Here is a 21465-nt window from a genome sequence, read left to right as displayed (position 1 = left end):
GGGACCCCCTTGGGCGCCGAGGACGCGCTGAGCCGCTACCGCTCGCCGCTGGTGTCGCGCTACGCCGGCGCCGAGATGGCCTTCATCTTCAGCGAGAGGAACAAATTCGGCACCTGGCGCCGCCTCTGGCTCTTCCTCGCCCAGGCGGAGAAGGTAACGGGAAGGTAACGGGCCCGGGAGGGCGCTGGGAGGCAGCCCCCGGCCCCATCGCGCAGCCGGCGGGGTGCCCTTGGAGAGCAGGGGGCAGCGCTGGGGGTCGCTCCCTGCCGAGCAGTGGGGAGCTGGTTGAAATAACCTCTTCCTCATCCCCCCCTAAATTTGGAAATAATAATAAAAGGGGGCTGCCTGGGTAAACTTGGAAAATTTTGAATCAATTAAAAAATAATAATCTGTCCGCCCGGGTGCACGCGAGGGCAGCGCGCGAGGTTTGGGGTTTGGCACAACCCCACGTGTGCAATCCTCACCCTGCAAACCGCGCTGTGCTGCGCTGCGCGCCCTCCCTCCTGCCCTTTGACCCCTCTGGGCAAAAGCCTCGCCAAGCGGTTTTTGGGGGCCCGCAGGGGTTGTTGGCTCTGCAAACAGCGGTGTCCTTCTGTGCCTGTTTGCTCTCGGGGGGTGTGCGCGGAGCGAAACGCTGCCCTCTCCCACCCACCCCGCTGCCCTCGGTCTCGCTGGCAGCCGCCCGCGTTTATTTGGCTCACGTTCCCTAAATCCCCGCACTGGTGGCCAAAGTGGGCTGAACGCTGGGTTAGCACCCCCCTGGTGGGCAGGGTGCCACAAAAACCTGACGGCACAAAAGGATCGGTGCCAGCGCAGCCCCTGGGAAGTAGAGGCTGAAAGCACATCCATGGGATTGCCGGCTGGCACGTCAGTACTTCCCACGGAGTCAACGTTTCTAAAATCTAGTTTAAGATTTTTTATTTAAGCCTTTTTGTTTTGAATTCGGTCCCCATCAGGGGTACACATGCAGCCAAGTATTACTTCCTAGCTCAGAGGCCATCATCTCTCCAGATGTGCCAGCTTGTGACTGCGCTGATGCACCCCGAGGGGGAGATTCAGATCTGCTTTCCCACAGTGATATATTCCAGAAAAAAAAAAGAAATATTGCAAATCCACAGGATAACTCCCAGGCCTGATGTCTGTTTTGTTTTGTGCACAAACCTCCAGTTCCCACTTCCAAAGTAAGGAGGCAGTCAGAGCGCTGGGTGAAGCTGCTGCTGTCAGCACGCGGGCAGAGCAGCGCCGTGCTGGCCAGCAAGCAGGCAGTGCCCAGAGTATATCTTTATATATTTTAGCCATTAATATCTTCCTTCTCTGAGGACCATGCTGCTGCTGCACCAAAGGCGATGCTTTAGAAGCTGAGGGTGTAATTATACAGCCGTGTTAAAGAGAAGCCCCCCTCCATCTCAGGTACTGTGACCACCACGGTTGAGATGTTGGCGTGAACTGACCGCGCATCTCATCACCCGTCACACCAAGAACACCCGCTTAAGGAGCTTTGCATGGTCAAAGCACGATAATTTACACGGTCACCTCAATCCCAGCGGATAAACCATCGCCTTTTCTGCTGTTAGAAAATGAGGTGCTTCACCCACGTGCCCAACAGGAGCAAGGAGCTGCTGAAGGAGCCAGCGGGGGGCTTCTTGGTTTCTGCTCCCAAGCCCAGGCCTTGGGGTTCCCCCGTGTACATCCCTGTCTCCCGTCCCTTTTTTGCATCCCATTTCCACACAGAGCTGTGTTCCCAGAAAGCAGAGAGGGATCTTGCGATTTCTTGAGCACCATTTTCATGCCGGGAGGAGGGACGCTGCTATTTTTGTCTGTCGCCTCGTTCCAGGGGAGTTTGTCTCCTGATGTCAGTCGTGGACTCAAAGTCAGCTCCTCAGCACCTGTTAGCTCTGTCAGCGGTCATGCTGCGATAGATACAAGCGATTTCCTCAAGTTCCATGCTGAAGCTTCATAATATTTCTTTGCAGTCATATTAAAACAATATATAATAATGCAATGAATGAACTATGGGCAAATTTACTCCACTGCTTCCCCTCTCTACCTTTCAAGCCATTTATGCACTGCTTCTCCAGTCCCTGCAGTCTCTATTTTGCAGTAAGTCAGAATATTGGGAAGATCTCACCACAGGTTTTCTGAAGGTTGCAGGGAAGTAGCAAAAGAGGGAGCATGCAGCTTAGTTATAAGTTTTAGCTGAAGGACAGGGCGAGCTAAGTGGTTTCAGTATTTCATATTTCATTGCAATATTCATCCTACTTAAGGGAAAATTTTTTGAGTAGTCCACTTGGATTATGTGAATTACCAAAAAATGGTGTCACTGGGAACTGGATTAGACAGAAAATCTTCCCAGTTCTTGTTTTTTTTTTTTTTTGTTTGTTTGTTTTTTTACAGCAGATAATAGCGTGAGTTTGAAAGAGGAGACCCCACGAAGTGTATGGTTATGAGATTCTTAAACTGGTCTCCTCCCAGAGACAGCAGCCAAGGTCTGGGTTAAGAGCTGAAGGGTGTGAGTTCATGCCCACCTCAAAACTCTGGCTTATTTTTTTTTTTAACATAAATTCATTTGTATTGTGATACTCCCACTAATACCTCAATCTTATTTTCCAGACGTTGAGCTCTTTACCTAAACAACACATTATTTGAAAGACAAGTACAGATTTCCTGGAGCTCTTCCTTCCCGTGGACACCCCACAGCATCAAACTGGCTAGTAAAATCTGACTGTTTTGCACGTGTGGAATCTGGATGTTTATTCCTTGCTGTTTTCTCCAATTCCAGATTCCTTACGTGCAAAACATTTTACTAGGCAGCTTCATTCTGAACAGACCCAGCTTTGAAATGTTTTGTATCATTACAGCTTCCTTGTTGACAAATTGCCAGTACTAATGTGCAAAACAGTAGCATTTTAGTTTAGAAAAAGCAGTAACGCCGAGTTCACTGTGAGACTTTTAAACTCACAGTATTAGGAAAATAATTTTTTCTCAGCTTAGTTATCTTGTGCAAGTATAGAACTGTGCAAGATTTATACCTGTGTATAATTCTGCAGTTCAATATCTTACTCTATTCCTAAATCAGCTTGCTGAGTAATTTCAGCAGATGTTTTTAAACATGAACTGGGAGCATTTGTCTCCTGCTTCCAGGTAACTCGTTTCCTCGCTTTCCAGTTTCAGGCTGAGATGAAGAATTTTAGGACTTGACTGCACCCAGTTGCCATTCTGCTACGAAGACAGGCTGAGGGTGTTGAGGTTGTTCAGCCTGGAGAAGAGAAGGCTCCAGGGAGACCTTATAGCGGCCTGCCAGCCCCTAAAGGGGGCTACAGGAGAGCTGGGGAGGGACTCTGTCAGGGGGTGCAGTGATAGGACAAGGGGCAGTAGCTTTAAACTAAAAGAGGGTAGGTTAAGGGTAAATGTAAGGAGGAAATTATTCAGGAGGTGGTGAGGCACTGGCACAGGCTGCCCAGAGAAGCTGTGGATGCCCCATCCCTGGAAATGCTCAAGGTCAGGTTGGATGGGGCTTTGAGCATCCTGGACTAGTGGAAGGTGTCCCTGCCCGTGGAACAAGGTGGGCTTTAAGGTCACTTTCAGCCCAAACTGTTCTGTAATTCTATAATCTAAACAGCTTCTATTGCAGTCTGGTCTATCTGTTAAAGACAAAGGGCAACAGAAAGCTCTTTTCCCCTTGCAGTCGCTTGGGCTTCCCATCACAGATGAGCAGATAAAGGAGATGGAAGCAAACCTGGACAACATCGACTTCAAGATGGCAGCGGAGGAAGAGAAGAGGCTGCGCCACGACGTGATGGCACACGTTCACACCTTCGCCCACTGCTGTCCCAAAGCTGCAGCCATCATTCACCTTGGAGCAACCTCCTGTTACGTCGGGGACAACACGGTAATAAAGCATTGTCAGATGGGCAAAACAAAGACACAGGTGCTGACTTAATAGCTCTTTATAAACTTTACTTTATAAAATGGTGCTCACTAGATTTTTTTCAGAATTTTTTATTAGTTTTACTTTCGAATTTATTTATCCATTTCCCTAGCTGCCCTCGAGAGGCAGGTTCCTCTTGTGTCATCTCCCTTTTGATATGAAGCAAGATCTATCTGCAAATTAACAGTTCCCTAAGCTCTTGTATGTTAAATATTTGTGGAGGTAAGACAGTAATGGTCATAAGAGTTGGGATGTGTGCACAAAAAACTGAGTTCATACTAAAGCCTCAGTGTATTGCTGTTCCCTGATGTCCAAGTCACTGCAACTTCATATCCTCTTTTGTTGCATTAGAAGCTGCTGCATGATTAGTTTTACCTTACTCCTTTGCAAATCTCGTTGGCTTTTAGCTGTTACCACCTTCCTTCCACGTCACGTGGCACCCAGCTGTACTCGAGTCTCAAAAGGAGAAAGGCAAGAGTTCGGCACGATCAGCCCACTCACTGCTCTGCTATCTTTTGCTTACAGTGCCTCTATTTTCTGCTTGGATTAAATGATTTAGTCTGGTGTGCGATGGACATCAGGAATATCTCAAAATAATCATTTATGTCCAGATCGTGGAAATCAGTCTTCTACTGCCCAGTTTGACTTTCCGTGGGTAGTATAGTAAGAACGATGCTGGATCCAGCATTTTTGTCATAAACAAGTTCCTCGCCGTGTTTGGGTACAAGCAGAAAAGCAGAGGTTTGATTGTAAGAAGACTTCTGAGCAGGCCAGGCTTTGTAATCATCTGTGTCCTCTGAGAGAAGCCAGTATGTGTGGTCCTTCAGGTGGAGTGGGTGGTGGTCAGACATGGCCCAAACTTCCTTTCTTTGCTTCTTTCAGGATCTGATCGTCCTCCGTGATGGACTTAACCTGCTTCTACCCCAGGTGAGAAGGCGGTTACGCAGAGTGTCTCAAAGTGGGCAGTGCTGGTGGCCTGTGAATAATGTCTGGATTTTCCTAGGCCTTGCTGGAGGAGCTGTCCGCTTGGGTTGTCCTCAAGCAAGTGAACAGTTGTCTTCCTTTCCCTGTATCTTTGTCTTTCCCCAAAGCTTCTTTGCTCATCATGAGAGTTATAAGCAACTCTTAGTAGGTAGGAGCAGTTCCCATGTGCCAGTGGTAGCAGTTTTAGAAAACAACTCTATTGCTTTCAGGGTGCGCTTAGACACCCCATAACTAGATTACTTAGGAGTGTGTCTGCATTAAGGAAGCTGTGTAATACAATTTTCTGAGGACAAATATATTGGGAGCATAGCTGGCCTGAATGTCTTGGCATCCAATTTTTGCCAGACTGTAAATGTGTCAGTTACGCTCCAAGCAGCTTTATTTCTAACCAATTCCAGGAACAAATAAAATACTCAGAGCTACACCAGATGTAGGCTTGGGTTGGGCATGAAGACTGGTCTAGCTTCAGCTAAAGTCCAACTACTTACATTATCCCCTGCTCAAATCTTGTGAAAATTTGAAAAAAAGTAAAAAAAGTAAAAAAAAAAAAAAAAAAAAAAAAAAAAAAAAAAATCTGTGCATGCCCTAAAAAACGAAGCACATTACATTCAACAACTAGAGGGAGAAATTCAAAGATTGCACACTTGCTTCTCTCCTCCCTTTTCTAACAACATTGCTGTGCTTACGCATGCCAGCTTCCACTTTTGTTTTTTTTTTCCTTTCTCATGCTGCCTCTTTTCTGTCCTCCCCGCATCCACCAGCTCGCACGGGTGATCAGCCGGCTGGCCGACTTTGCAGAGAAGTACGCTGACCTGCCTACCTTGGGCTTCACTCACTACCAGTAAGTAGCCATCAGCCTTTCCCTTCATTTTCTTGGCTGTTCTTCGGATAAATTGGCTTGCCACTACTGTCCCCGTTCTCTGTTCTGTTTCCCATCTCTGATCCACTGCTGGACATCGTTAGGACGCTGGTGGTGGTTCAGAAAAGGAATACGTGCCTAGCTCCAGCCTTGCCTCAGAAAATCGAACTGTAGCTTTGGATAGCTGTCAGCAGTGGTTTTAGCACAGCCCAAAGTTGTTTTAACACAGCCGCATAAAGAACTTGCTAACTCTGATGTGTAAATCCTGGGGTAGTTCCAGGAGGCATGGCTGTGATCTGCAGTAGGCTGTAATCTCCAGCTTCCAATCACATAATATATTTGTAATACTTTTTTTTTTTTTTTTCATCGTTTCAGTTGTTTTCAACTGCAGCACAGAAAAGTTTGTTGCTGGCAGGAAACCTCAGCTACTCAGCCTGCTAAAGCTTTCTTCTGAATTGATGGTTATGAGATCCTTTGGTTTTCACACAGCCGTATATGGGTCCCTTTGAAAAAAACAAAACAAAACAAAAACAGGAAGAATTTCCCCATTTTAACAGGACACTGGCATTTTCTGTCTCTTTGGGAAATTACCCTTTTTGTGCAGTGCTGCTGGCGTTGACTGCTTTTAGGCAGGCTCCTGAGTCAAAGTGCAGCAAGATTTGGACCGGTCTGCTTTGGGGGGAGGTAATTAGTCTGTTACTTGATGAAGACAGTTTGCTTTCAGAGGCTTTAAACTATGCATCTTGAGGTAAGCCTGGGTTTTCTACCCTGGTGATGTGGAACACCAGATCCATGGAAATTAGGCACGGATCATGTCAGCATTAATGTCTGGCACTTTAAAATCACTCCTGAAGGAGAGTGGGAGCTTCAGGTCTCTGATTAATGGCCTTGCTGTATGTGCCGTGTCATTTGATTAGCTCTAGTCCTTGGTGCCTCTTCATCTACAGCTTCTCAGGGGACTGTTCTCAGGTCTGTGTTTTAGCTTGACTTTTGGAAAGCACAAAGGGGTATTCAGGAAGTGTACACGAGGCAAGTCCTACTAGTGAAAACCAAGGTAAAAAGACATTGAGTACCTTGGCCTTTTCTGTGTGTTGTGTCAGCAGGGCGCCCTGCCTTGTTTAGGAGCAGGTCTATGTTTTCCCTAGCCTTCCTTTTGCTGGTTATGAACTTGTAGAGGCCTTTCTTTATTGCCTTTCATTGTTGCCTTTCACATTTCATACCAGATTCAACCCCAAGGTAGCCTCTGGCTTCCCTAACCCTTCCCTGCAGTGTTGGACAGTTTCTCTGTATTCCTCCTGGATCACCCATCCCTGCTTCCATGTCTCACGTGCTTTCTGTGCTTTTCTTGTTCACATGTGAAGTCTTAAAACAGTACAGGTGTTGCCTTCGGAGTTCATTTTGATAATTTGAAATATTTCAGCTTCTGGGCTGAGCACCAGCAGGGGGTGCCCTCTGCCAGCAGAGGCAGCTGGATCTCCTGGCAGATCCCTGGTAGCTGTGGCTGGGAGCAGAAATAAGGAGCCTGGGAAGTCGACCTGTGAAGCCATATTATTTGTACAGACTGAGGCTTCTCCTTTTGACAGAGTTCTGGAAAAAAAAAAAAGACAATATATATTTTTTTTTTTCTGACCATTGTGCAGTCACTTTTTTCTGTAAGAAGCTATAGAAGGCTTTAGTAGTTAAGCGCCTTCAAATATCCATTCTCACTTATTTCTTAATCCCCTTTTTAACATGCACAGCAACTACGATTACTGTTTTCTCTTGATGAAACTACATTTAATTCCTGAAAAGAATGATCATATCCTCCAGTATCACTTATTGGTGGTGTGCATGTGCCAGATCTTTTTAACTCCTGCTCTGATGAATGAAAGAGAGGGGTCTCAACAGCAGCTAAACATGGTCCTTGCAGAGTTACTGTGCAAATTGTCAACAAGTTGTCTCCTATTCTTGGTTGTTTTCAGACCTGCACAGCTCACCACCGTGGGGAAACGCTGCTGCTTGTGGATCCAGGACTTGTGCATGGACCTGCAGAACCTGGAGCGGGCTCGGGACAACCTGCGCTTTCGGGGCGTGAAAGGCACCACCGGCACGCAAGCCAGCTTCCTGCAGCTCTTTGAGGGAGACCACAGTAAAGTAAGTCAGACAGAGCCCGTGGCAGCCTTGGGAATCTCCCCTCTGCAAGGCTGTTGTGTTTGCGGGAGTGTGGAGGTTCTGCTGTCACAAGGGCACTGTGATCCCTGTGGGGCCCACTGGCAGAGATCTGTGGGAGGGGTACTTCCCAGCAAGTGTGAGGTTTGTGGATGGTAAACTGAGAAGAGCAGAGGATCACTTTTGCTGTTGCTGACCTTTTTTTTTTTTGAGTTGTTGCGTTCTGAGGTCCTTTTGTTTTGTTTTTTTCCCTCCCCTGAGGTTGAAGAGCTGGACAGATTAGTGACTGAAAAGGCAGGATTTAAGCGGTATGTAACAAGAATGCTTAGTAACCCGAATTTGCTCTTAACAAAGTCTGACTCTTGCTGCCCGTGCTGGCCCAGATCCCACTGGCTGCCACACTGACATTGTGCTGCTGCTGACTTTACCTCCCCTGGTGGTCCTCCATTCCCACCTGCAGCCCCCTGGAGGAAACTCCACCTCCGAAGCAGGCCACTTCTGGCTGTCTCCCTGTCCAAGCACAGCTGTCTGTTTTTCCTCTGCTCTCTCTCTCTCCTCGTGCATGCTGCTCCAAGAAATCGATGGCCTGAATCCAAACTTGGTATCGGGACAGGTTGACAGTGCTGTCACCCACTTCAAAAGCCATTGTCACTCCTTGCTCAAAGTCTTGTAATAGGGTTTAATGTCCAGAACACTCAACTTCTGTGCTCATTTCTAGATCGTACATGGTCACGGGGCAGACCTACAGTCGCAAGGTGGATATTGACATCCTCTCTGTACTGGCCAGCCTGGGAGCATCTGTACACAAGGTGAGCCCCCTACCTGTACACACCAGGAAGAAGTGCAAGAGAAGGTGCCTGTGGGGATAAATGCTTTCCTCAGGAAATATGAGCTGTTTGGCTGTTCTCTTTGTGATCATGTAAATTCACCACTGGGTTCATGCGTAGACATCAGACTTCAAAGATCTTAAGACCAGTGTTAAGGGGAAAAAAAAAAGTTTACTGAGCAGATTTCAAGTTGGATTAACAACTCCCATGCCAGATATTAGTATAATCTTTGCTAAATCGATCCAAATAGAGTAAATGTCTTTCTTAGTGGTATATGAGTTTTTAAATTTCACTGCTTGCTCCCCATTAATTGCTTCTCTTGTAATGGTGTTATTCTGCCTGTCCCTGTTGTTATAAATTCCGAGTCAATTTAGCTTTATAAGGTTTATTTATGGGGTCAATAAAAGGCAAGTAAACAGCGTTAGGTGTGCGGGGAGTCTGGGCTCCTCCAACACACACACACACGCACATGTTACAGTAAGTGGCTGGTTTTTATGCTCCTAGGCTAATACATATTCATTACTACTTCTAGAAAAGGCAGAGTTATTATGATTAGTTCCCAAAATCCAAACCCTCCCACTGACGCATGCTTATCAGTCTCCAGTGGTCCCTCTGGTGGTCTCTCGTGCTGAAGGCTCGTAGTCTTCCTCCCAGGCTTTTTCGTTGTCCTTTTCCTTTGTCCATCTTGGCCAGATGTCAGAGACTTGCGTAGTGTCCCATGCAATAGTCACAATAGTTAGCAGTTATTCTGAGCCCCCCCCCCAGATATCAGAGACTCCAGGTTTACCCTTCAAGCCCTCCATTGATATGAATTGCTGAAACATTCCTAACAATCCCTCATCTTCTTTTTAATATTCGCAATTCATATCTATTCTTCAACTTTCGCCAGTAACAACTGCATTTCATCAGTCGGTTCTTGGGGGTTCCGTTGCTTAAGCATCATTATTGACATGTCACCTTTCTTCCCTACCGAAGTCATCACAAATCGGTTACTATTTATTATTCGGCGTATCAATAATGTAAAGCAAGGTATCATACAAGGTATAAATAATAACATCATTACACCACATAAAAATAAAAATAGCATCTGTTTAACCCATGGTCTACCGGGCAGCCAGGAAAACAAATCCCAATCCATACCCTTCCAAGTTTGTACTGGGACGTGGGCTAATTTCCTAATTTCCTTTGTTATCTGTTTAACCACTTTTCCGTTGTCATCAATTTGTAAACAACAATTAGAATCGTTCAGCTTTCCACACGCTCCCCCGTCCTCTGCTAGTAAATAGTCTAAAACCATTCTGTGTTGAAAGATAGCATTCCTCAGCTGGGTGAATCGATCAGTCAAAAGACCCAAATCCGTCGTTGTTTGACTGGTTATAATTTCGAGGGCAGTTTGCAACCTAATTATTCGATTTAAATTATAAATAGGTTCTTGGGCCCCAGATACTACCTCGTTCGGGTTCCAGGTAGCTGGTCCATAATGCTGTATGATTCTTTCAGGAGGCCATTCATTCTCTCCCCATTTTTGGGCACTACCCCCGGCTAAGGAAGCATCAGTAGATCGTATCTCTCTATTCACATCATCATATAATGTTACTTGTAAATGATTTCCTTGTATTTGTGACAATAGAAAGAACAAGGGTCTTATGTACCCCACATAGCATATTCCTGACCAGTTTTTGGGTAGCCTCTTGTAGGCATATTTGCCACACACCCAGTAATGTCCCTTTAGGGCCCACGTCCCATTTGGAAAAGGACCATCCCATCCTTCTTTATTCTTTGGAGCGTGAAAATACAGAGTGTTCTTGTCACCGAGTGGTCCTGTTACAACGTCTGCCCCCTTTTTACTTGTATATGTACACCTCCAAGCTCCCGCATCGGATTCCCACTTACAATTACAATCAAGTTTTCCTTGGTGGCCTGTCATATTATGAGCTGACCAGAAATGCTTAAAGAACACTCGTCTCCCATTCTCATCTTGCCACCTCCAGCGGTAGACCCTTACCACGTGCTGTTCCCTAGTGGTGTTATCATGCTGACAGCTCAAGATCTGACTGTCAAATTGTCCCTCAGCTTGTGCTCTTTCTGTGGTTTCACATCCAGATCCAAAAAACTCCCTATATGAGCATTTCAGCCAAGTCCCGTTTCTCAGCTGGACATGTGTGGTGTTCCATTGCCCACTACGTGCTGTACAGTTTATGGGTCTACATTCAGGATCAGCACAATCATATCCGGGAGACAGTGTCCAATTACAAGTGCTTTTTCCTACCGCTACCGTTCCTGTTCTGTTTAGGCAGTACATACCCCGATCTGACGAGTGCAATTGCCACGGGCCTCCTTCCTCTTTCCAAAACTGTGTCCCATTATGAACTTCACTCAAATTACTAACCCACCACTTGGGTTCGACCGGGCCAGCTACCCAGGGCCAACTTTCATCCCACCCCGGTCCTCCACAAACCCAGCAGTTACTCAGGTTAAAGGCCTTGGCCACTTCCTCCCCCAGAATGAAAAAGTTATTCCTCCGTTCTTGCCCATGGCTCAGTTGCCCCTGTAAAAATAATACCAGGATGTATAGCATTGCTTATCCTTCTGCGCCGTCCAGTCTTGAGGGTGTGGGAAGAGCCTTCACTCGAGGGGCTGGGCCCGGTCTCAGGGTTGATGTGGGCCTGTGGTACCGTTCAGGCTTTCGGGGTGATCCAGCTCCTGGAAAGCTAATCACAGTTTTATATGGGTTTAAAAAAAAGGTTCTTATGTTATTTTTTTTTTCCTCCTTTTTGGATTTCTCTGACAGCAGCCACAAAGATTTTTGCTTTGGCTTTCTGTCTTTCTTCATCACGCCTCACAAAGATGTTTTGAGCCTCTCATAACAATTCCTCCAAGCCCCTGTCTTGCCAGTTATCCAGTTTCTCTATCTTTTTTCGTATGTCCTCCCATGATTTTGCCACAGAGTTTTCAGTAGCACCCCCCCACGGGTGAATCTGGATCCAGGCCAGAGTACACTAGGAGGCTTTTTCTTAACCTTCCTAGCCACTCCTCTCTTTTTTTGGTGTTCGTTAAAAGCTTTATTAATATTCTGTCCCCTTGGTATTGCCTCCTTGATGCCTTGATTTATTATAGCTCTAAGATCTCTCATGTCCTGTTGCCCTGCTGCCGTTTGGTGGTCCCAGTTAGGGTCCACGTTTGGCCATTTTGTATCCCTGGGCAGTCCAGCTTGATTTTGTCGTTCCCATATTCTCATTCCCACTTGTCTAATCGTCCCCCTTTCCTCTGTGGTGAAGAGGATCCCCAAAATCGACTGCGTTTCTTCCCACCTATACGTCTTAGGTCCCAGGAATTGATCTAATCTCTCTGTGGCCCCTCAAGGATCATTCAATAAACTACCCATTTCTTTTTAAAAATTTCTCACATCTGATGTATTGAGGGGCACAGTCACAAGCCTGTTCCTCCCTGGTTACCTCCCCAGGGTACCCCCAGCAATGGGTATAAACCCCTCTGCTCCTCAGCCCCTTCCTGCTCCCTTTCCCTGTTTCTCTGTTGCCTCCTTGTCCTTTGGGCAGGTGGGGTTGGGTTAGGGGGTCGGTGCAGTTGGGGAAGGTGGGTTATATGGAGGAGGCAAATTATCAAGGGGCTCCCACTCCTTATCTTCTTCATCCTCCTTTTATGCAATTAAATTAAATATACAAGTGGTGGGTGATTCTGTTAGTCTTAACCAGGCTGCAGCACACTTGCTCTCTTCCAGATCCACAGGTGTTCTGCTATTCACGTGAATATTCAATGCCTGATAAACCCAGTCCTCCATGGACCCAAACATCAGCCAGGATACGTGGGGTCTTAAGGGTTCTTTTGGCCATTTAACCATACAAAATCAAATCCTTCTTGCCTTATCCTTATGTTTAGTGCTTCTAAAATTATCCCAATATCTTAACATTAGCCCTAAGGGACTATCTGGTAGAATATCTGGTAATTTTTCCCCCTTTTTAAACCAGAGGCCCCTCCTCGAACCTCCCGAGTCTGAGGATCTGCTTTGTCCCTGACCCATTCCTGGAACTTCTTTTTATACAAAAAAAAGTTCAGAAACTCCTGGCTGTGCCTGTATCTAAAGGTGTCTGGTGAGTGTTATCTCACCCACGAATACCTGGAACAAACACTTCAGTCAGAAGGCCTCCACATGCTTCAGAACTGAGTCCCATCTCAATCACACCCCGACACACCATCACACGGCCAGACCCAGCGGCGTACTCACCAAACGATAAATCTTCGTTCGGATCTTCGTGCACAGAGTTACGGCTGTAAACCAGAGGAGGGGAGAGCTCTTTGTTCCTCACTTGCCTCTTCTGTTCGTAATCCAGCTGGGCTCCCTACTGCCCTTGGAAAAGGGCCACAACGAAACAAGGGTGGGGGACGCCTCCCTTAGGCGTTCGCAGCCTCGGGACCAAGAGGATCACGTCAGGGTCACCAAATTGTTATAAATTCCGGGTCAGTTTAGCTTTATAAGATTTACTGGTGGGTGCGCAGGGAGTCTGGGCTCCTCCAACACACACACACACGTTACATCAGGCAGCTGGTTTTTATGCTCCTAGGCTAATACATATTCATCACTACTTCTAGAAAAGGCAGGGTTATTATAATTAGTTCCCGAAACCCAAACCCTCCCACTGGCGCAGGCATATCACTCTCTGGTGGTCCCTCTGGGGGTCTCACGTGCTGAAGGCTCATAATCTTCCTCCCAGGCTTTTTTCCTTGTCCTTCGCTTTTGTCCATCTTGGCCGGGTGTCAGAGACTTGCTTAGTGTCCCACGCACTAGTCACAATAGTTAGCAGTTATTCTGAACCCCCCCAGATACCAGAGACTCCAGGTTTACCCTTCAAGCCCTCTATTGCCACGAATCGCTGAAACATTCCTTACACTGTGGATTCTTTTCATTGATTTATCTCTCTTTCCTCCCACCTCTTTCTCTTGGGCTAAAGTGATCTGTGGTATGTTTTTCTGTTTCAGTTTTGTAAGCTGGCTGGTTCAGTGAGCACACGTTATCTGTATTTGCAAGCCGCTGTACTTTTGTTATGGTTTTTCAGTGTTCCCTCCTGGTATCTTTTAACATTCCCTGAAAAGCTTTGCCCTTCTTGGAGTCCTGTTGTATTCTAATACAGTGGACACCCTCTTTTAATTATGCTTTCTTGACTGTGGGATTTATAGGCCAGGAGCTGTGGTTGTAGTGTCAATTTTTTTCTCAAATTTTCACTGCCTCCTCAGTTGTCTTCTTGGACACCATTGTAAATGATTCTTCACAAACGCTGACAGGAGATATACTGGTGAGTGTTGGTTTGGTTCTGTTTGTTAATTTCTTGGGCTTTTTTTCTAGATTTGTACCGACATTCGTCTTTTGGCCAACCTGAAGGAGATAGAGGAGCCTTTTGAGAAGGACCAGATTGGTAAGGGACTATAGCCATTTCTGGGACTGGCATATGGACCCTTTGACTTATGCTGGTGCAGCAATTTAAGCAAGCTTAGAAATGTGACTGGCAGAAGTTGCTTTAAATTAACTGGGGTGTGAGGTAAAGGTTTCTGGATATTAAGTAATGAATTTAATTTTAATATTTGTATTCATGCACTTCCTGGGTTGAGGGAGAGCAGAAGCAGTTATGTATTCTGCATTCACTGCAGAAGATGCCCTGGGTCTGAGGAGAACACGTTGTTTTCCATTCCTTAAGAACTTAACTAGAGCTGTAGGTTTCCTGGTTGACTCAGCATTTTGGTGTTTGTAAACAGACAAGTTTGGAACAATAAAACTGGACTGGACACTTGCCAGAAAAATGCCAGTGACATGACTCTGATGTTGGTAAAAGGGGAGGAGGGAATGTCAAGTTTTAGACCTTGGAGCCCAGGCACCCTAAATAGTTGCATAGGATTGAGTCAGCAGTTCAGGCCGTAGCCCTGTCTGTTACTTGAACCATTCTGCATTACGTGATTGGTTTTAAAGTACATTTCAACATGAAGCAGAAGGAAGCAGTGTATCTGACTTGGAAGAAGAGCGTTACAGGGGTCGTGAACACTGCTAGTGTTGCCATGGGTAGCTTAGAGAGATGGTGCTAAATGCTGCACTAGAAATAACGTCCATTTGTTCCTGTTCTGTGGTAGTACGTACGCTGTTTTGCAGAATGGCAAAATGTCTTCTCACTTTTTTTTTCCCCCCACATTTGGATGTTTCTGATCAATCTGAAGAAGTGCGATGTTGTCATTTTCTTTACTGCATTTAGAAAACCATCATGTTCTGAGGCTTTAGTCAAAATTTGATTCCTGACGCACTTCTCTTATCTGGAGGAGGCCCTGCACCTTCCTGAGCGTGCTATTTCCACCACTCTCTCTCCTTTCACAGGTTCAAGTGCAATGCCTTACAAGAGGAACCCGATGCGTTCAGAACGGTGCTGCAGCCTGGCTCGACACCTGATGACTCTGATCATGGATCCCCTCCAAACAGCTTCTGTGCAGTGGTTCGAGCGAACGCTGGACGACAGTGCCAACAGGTTTGTTCACACCGTGCAACGCAGCAATTCTGGAAGGTCTTGTGCAAGAAGGCCCTTTGATGTATTGAGGAAAGACTATTTTTAAACTAAAACCACAAGTTACCACCTTGATGAAAAGCAGTCTCAATAGAAGTTAGAGACTTGCAGACTGGTTTCCTCTGAAAGACCAGATGAAAAATGTTAGTTTTCTGTAACCGTCAAGACCTTTTGCAAAGCAAAGCAGCAGAGAGAGGAGGGATGCAGGAAACATAGGTAATGAATTGCTCTTATAGTTTTCTGGTTTCAAAAGCATAGTGTTGTAGCATAGCAGCTCTCACATTTCTCAGATTGGTTTTTTCTTCCTGTTTTGAACATCATTTTTGACCCTACGCTTCTTCACTTTTAACACTGAATAATTCAATATTTTATCTGTAAACCCTTCACCCTCTGGCAAATCTGAAGACATTTATTTTCATCTCTCTGTAAAGTGTTGCTCCATACAAGAAGCAATTTCGATCCCAAAGAGCACAAACCATTACTAAGTGATGTTTCATAAAAACCTGTGCAGGTCTTTTAGACATGCTCAACAAACTTGGCTTTGTTTTCTGATTCTTCATTATGACTACTTAGAGATGAGCAGAAGTTATCTATAGTTGTTATTAAGTGAATGATAGCCATTCAGTTTGTCCATCTAGCTGTAAGTACTAAATCTGCAAAGCTCTTATTTAGCTTTGAAATGTTCAAAGCAGTCTTCTGATGCAGAATGTGGTCTCCGGGATTTGTAAGATACAGGACACGTGGAATACTGAACAGCAGAAAAACACTGTAAAATTTCAGAGTTTGGGTATTGGTTGATATGGTGGGTTTATTTCCCAAGAGCTACCAAGCACTGAGATAACTAGTGGAATGTTTCAAATTTTATTTTGACCTTATCTTACAAAAAGAGTCGTTCGTCTACTTCATCATCTGTTTACAAAATTCTGTGCCTTGGATTTTTCTTGTCAAAGCTGAAGTATTTTGAAAGGAGGGCAAGCCAGAGGAAAAGCAAACAACCTACAAAACAGCATAAAGGGCATCCTTTTGAACACAGTATGATAGAATTGGGAGCTTTACATGTAGCACAAGATTCAAGTACTAGTTAGTTTGAAAAGATTATGATTTATAATGGGCCAGGTACTGCTCTCACAGGTGGGTGATGTTATACTGGCTGCACTGTGACCCAGACTCTTTTGCCTGATAAAGCACAGTCCCCACTACTGCCCTTCCTTTCCCTCCTTTCCTTTTGGCATTCCTTTTTGTCAGGAGCCTGCTTAGTGATCAGGAGCTGGTCTCTTGGAGGAAACGCCCACCAACCGCATGGATCTCTTTGGAAGTTCCCTGCTGAGCACAGCCAGGCACAGCATGAGTGCACAGCAAGTCTTACACCTGCAGGGTAGGATCCATAGACAGGGCAATGCAGAACACCTAGGGGAAGATAGTCTTGTGTGTTTACTAGCTCTGTAAATTGCTGCCCTCTTTTCTAGCTGTGTAATCATTGAATTATTTTGGAGCTTTCTGTGTGTGCCTCTACGCTTTCTCTTCTCTTTTCCTTTCTGTACTGACCTTTAAGCAGCAAGAAGCGCCCATAAAGAGAAGGTTCCACCTTTTGGTCCACGGTACGCTATCTAAGAGACATTTACAGAAACTTAGGGGCTGGATCTGTGGAAGATGTGAACATGACTTTTATTGCTAACTGGGCCCCTGTGCCTGTCTGTTTCCTAGGCGTGTGTGCCTGGCCGAGGCCTTCCTCACGGCTGACATCATCCTGAGTACGCTGCAGAATATCTCCGAGGGACTTGTGGTATATCCAAAGGTAAAACACTAGATATAGATAGCATGTGAAGCATTGCGGCCTTGATAATGCTGCAACTAAGCCAGAGTGGGTAAAGAAAAAGAAAAAATCTTCACACTCAATGGATTACATTTTTGTCTGATAGTTCAAACAGTTCCCGAGTTTTGTTCTCCATTCTTACTGTCTGCAATGCAGGCTTAAAATGGCATTTGTTAAAGCCAAAAGATAGTAAATTCAAAACTTCTTAAAAGGAGAATTTTTCTCTGAGCTGCACAATGCATTTGTAGAATTTACCATCAAAAGATCCAAGGCAGATCTCATACAGGCCCATAACTTACCTACAGGCTTTAAAAAAATAAAATTGTACATCTTTTCCACAGTAATGTTCCATAAAAAGTTCAGTTCCTATTATCAGCTCCAATAGATTTTCAGAGCTAAGTTCAAAAAGAGCAATTACCTGTTCATCACTGCACAGTCCTGGGGATTCAAAAGGAGAGGAAAACTTTACCAGGAATCACGGTTGTCTACAAGAATTCCTATAACGCTGTTTCTCTTTTGTTTTGTTTTGTTTTTTAAGGTGATTGACAGAAGGATCCGGCAGGAGCTTCCATTCATGGCCACAGAGAATATAATCATGGCGATGGTGAAAGCTGGAGGCAATCGTCAGGTACAAATGAATTCAAAAATACCTTTTTTTACTTTCTGATGTTTCACTCCTGAGAAACAAAAGCTTCTGGGTTCTTGTCCTGAATCTCCCACCTTTCTGTGTTCTCTTCCTGCTCCCGCAGAGTTATTAATATTAGCCAGTCTCTGCTCTCTGCAGGGAGAGCTGTTGTAGAGATCCTTTAGTGTTAGGAACACTGCATGTTTGAGCTAATCTGGCTGTCTGTGCTGGAGAGGAGAGAGACCTATTTTTATTATGTTAGATACTAGTAGGCGTTTTCCTCTTGTAAATGTTTGAAGGAACTGGGAACACAGGCCAAGCTTCTTTAAATGGAACGTGTTGGCAGTTGGCTACCTTATAAATTAAAGGAATGAATCAGTACCAAAAAGCAAGTAAGGCTGTTCTGAACCATTCATTCTTGTGTCACACTTCCTGAATTCAGGGTAGTGCCTTTTGTTGCTAATTTTGTTTTGTGTCCTTTATTAAATTTTCTGTGTTGAAGCAAATTGAAATTGAACGTTTTTGTTAGCAAATAAATCCAGATGCACCTAGATTATATTTCCTTATCATTTAATTTTAACAATCAGTTTAGAACTGATAATGAGATTTACATCCCAACAAGACAGCTTATTTTCACTTACCTTTAGATAGTAACGCTTCCTTCAATAATTGTTGTCCCATCAGGGATGAAACAAAACTTGCAAAGAGCAGAAATGTGTCTTGGAAGCTTTCAGCAGGATATGTGGTTCTAGCCCTCTGGAACACTTCTGGCAACTCACCCCCAGGTTTAGTCATTAGCTATTAGTCAGGAAACATCATTTTTCCTTTCTTTTCTGTGCATCTCTGATGTGTGCTACTGAGTCAGTTGGTAAGCTCACTAACTGAACACGTTAAGGTTCATATCCTGTGGCTGGTTTCCTTATCTCTTCAGCTGTTTCTCTTTCTAAAGTACCGTGTACTTACCTAAACAGTCCTCTTTATTTAATTAGATTGGAGAGCTAATTTCATTTCTGTTTGCTATTAGCCTATCTTCTTTCTGGTGCTGTTTAATTACAATTCTGTAGAGTTCAGTACACTTACAGAAGCTGTCCTCAGTCACATGAATACGTCCTGTTTTCATGTGCTGAAAAGTCTGGAATAGCACATTTTCTAAAGACAAAACTGAGTTTACCCACCTCATGGCAGAGAAACTCACTTGCCTTCCCCACCACTGAATAGCTCCCTCCCCTAAACATCCAGATCTATTTGTCTGAGGTAGATTGGTGCTGGAACAAGATGGCCTTTGAATGGAGGAGATGAGGAAGAGGAGATCATTTTCCTTCTAACTGAAGATTGCTCAAAGATAATTCATTTGAGGAGAAAATTATTCCAGGTCTATAAATGCAACCCCATAACAAGTTTAGGGCCAGCATGGCAGCATCTAATTTTGCAGGTGGTCCTCTGCATTCAGGTTCTCTTGTTTTTTACAGACTGATTCCACGGGAAGTCAAAGGAATAGGAAATGTTTCAGAAAATTTGTTTTAAGAATGTTGTCAGTCGTAGTTCCATGTGAAGGTTCTGTAGCAAAGAACATCTTAAAGCCCTTAGTTTTGTGTGTTTGTTTTTTTCCCCGTCGGTCTGTTTGTCCTTATGTAATCCATGGTTTACATAGCCTGCCCTGGTGTACACAGTCTCACTGCTCATTAAGTTGGACAGCTTTTCTTTTTTTTCTTTTCCAAGTTTGTAGATGCTTTTCATTGTTATGCTCCCACGATGTTCCATACAGGGCATGACTAGTTGTGAGTAAGGAATTCCTTTATTACAGTTCACAGAGTATTTCTGGGAACAGCTATTCTCATCTGTCTCAGGAAAAATAAAGTAAGGAGTAGAACAACTGAAAAAAAATAATCACATAGTGAATCCTAAGAGTATTTGAAGAGTTTGAGGAAGTGTAAAGGATTCTGCTGCCATAACTCTGTGGTTTAATTGAACAGGGGCACATGTGGAAGGATTAATAAAATCTTGTTTTCAGATATGATAGATGTGATATATGAAACACTACAGTCCAAGCTGTGTTCCATTTGTGTGCTGTTCAGTGGACTCTTCTTTGGTGTTTTTCCCTCCTGCACAAGTTAGCAGGATAAACCTGTGCAGTCAGTAACAGCAGAGTGACTTTTTCTTTTTCCCTTCTCTTCCCCCTGCTCCTGCAGGATTGCCATGAGAAGATCCGTGTTCTCTCCCAGCAAGCAGCTGCTGTTGTGAAACAGGAAGGGGGTGATAATGACTTCATTGCCCGTGTGCGTGCTGATCCTTACTTCAGCCCCATCCATAAACAACTTGATAGCCTTCTAGATCCCTCCTCTTTCACTGGACGTGCTCCTCAGCAGGTAAAGTACTCAAAATAGGATACAGTTTTAGGGGTTGTTATCTAATTAATTTTTCATCCTCCATCCTCTTGTGTGCCAGAGAGTACACACATTTTCTATTATCTCTGCTCGTACTACTACAGCAGATGCATTTATCTGGGACATATTTACACATATTTCTTTGAATTCTTTGTCTTTCTACCATATGGGCTTCAAATTTTTGATCCTGGGCATATCTGCCTGCTCGGTGTCTCTGTGAAACAGAGCTCCCATGAGGCAAGCAGGTCTGAATAGGGAGAAGAAGGGAACGCCTTCTTCTCTGCTCACTTTCTCTTCCCCCTCTTTCTTGAACAGGTGGCAAAGTTCCTGAAGGAGGAGGTTCGACCAGCACTGATCCCATACAAAAGCAAGATGGGTGGGAAAATTGAGCTGACACTTTAGGCACTTTTCGGCAAGGCTGTGGGTACAGGAAGATAATAAAAACTGTATTGAACCAGGTGTGTTTACCTTGTCACATTTTTGTTGTCTACAGCACGTTTAACCCCCAGAGCTTACAGCCACCTTGATTCCAGGTGGGCTTTCCTTTCTTTGCCTGCTGTTTAATCAAGCCTCCCTCTATTGTGTGCAGAGGTACTGAGAAACGCTTGAAGGTGACGAGGTGGCTTTAACACAGTACCTTTCATTGGCCCCGTACAGAGCGCTGCCAGCTGTTTAAAGAGCAAAGCCAGGTGCCAGCTACTATTCCCATTCCCACATTTCCATTTGATTCATCTCCTCTTAAACTTTGTCCACAGGTAATTCAAAAGATGATAAAAGGCTGTGCTTGCTTTCAGAGTACTGCAGTTTGGGGAGCTAATAGGTAAAAATATGAGGAATAATGAAAGGGAGAGGACACGGAACTTCTTGGCTGCATCTACAGGGTGGTCCTTCAGTGCTCTCCGGCTGTTTTAATACTGTACCTGTGGCTTTGTACCTTCTGACAGTCATATTTACAGGTGTAGGTTAGGAACACCCGCTGTGATTCACTTTTCCAGGTCCTTGGCTCTAAGTGCTCAGTAGTGAATGTAAGGTGGACCCTGGCACATGTAAGCCATTCTCTACTACAAGTGCGTTTTGTTTGATAAGGAAAGAAAAGGAGATGTGGGAATTGAAAGAGGGTTTCAAAATACGATACCATGTTTTAAAGAGACTTGTCTGTGTTTAGTCAGAGAAGTGGGGAAGCATCAGGCCGTGATCACCCCTCATCGAGCTTGCTTTGCCTTTACCTTGCCTCGAGGCTAAGGTGTAAACGTTTCTAAGTGCTAATGGTGTTTAACATATTTTGCCTGTTTGTCCTATTAAAATTTAATTAGCCAGCTGCTTGGGAAGGGTGACTTCAA

General features: G+C 44.8%; 1 protein-coding gene and 1 non-coding gene across 3 annotated transcripts; one reads left to right on the top strand and one right to left on the bottom strand.

Moving 5' to 3' along the window:
* Nucleotides 1-75: 75 nt before the first annotated feature.
* ADSL (adenylosuccinate lyase) lies at nt 76-20527 on the top strand. The gene is given in 13 exon segments (NM_001310389.1): nt 76-153; nt 3686-3889; nt 4811-4855; nt 5674-5753; nt 7733-7904; nt 8181-8227; nt 8638-8728; nt 14106-14175; nt 15120-15267; nt 17008-17098; nt 17655-17744; nt 19931-20107; nt 20441-20527. Coding segments are annotated over 13 exon segments (1380 nt in total).
* Nucleotides 9116-18520, bottom strand: LOC106020099 (endogenous retrovirus group 3 member 1, envelope). 2 transcript variants are annotated; one of them, XR_011809000.1, is made up of 4 exons: nt 18383-18520; nt 17535-17968; nt 12990-15425; nt 9116-11457 (listed from the first exon to the last, which is right to left on the bottom strand). It is a non-coding gene; the product is annotated as an endogenous retrovirus group 3 member 1, envelope (transcript). The 2 variants fall into 2 exon arrangements; XR_011809001.1 differs by having other exon boundaries at nt 12990-15321.
* Nucleotides 20528-21465: the final 938 nt, after the last annotated feature.

The sequence above is a fragment of the Anas platyrhynchos genome, chromosome 1, assembly GCF_047663525.1.
Source record: "Anas platyrhynchos isolate ZD024472 breed Pekin duck chromosome 1, IASCAAS_PekinDuck_T2T, whole genome shotgun sequence".
Classification (NCBI taxonomy): Eukaryota; Metazoa; Chordata; class Aves; order Anseriformes; family Anatidae; genus Anas; species Anas platyrhynchos.
This window is presented reverse-complemented; position numbering and strand designations above follow the sequence as displayed.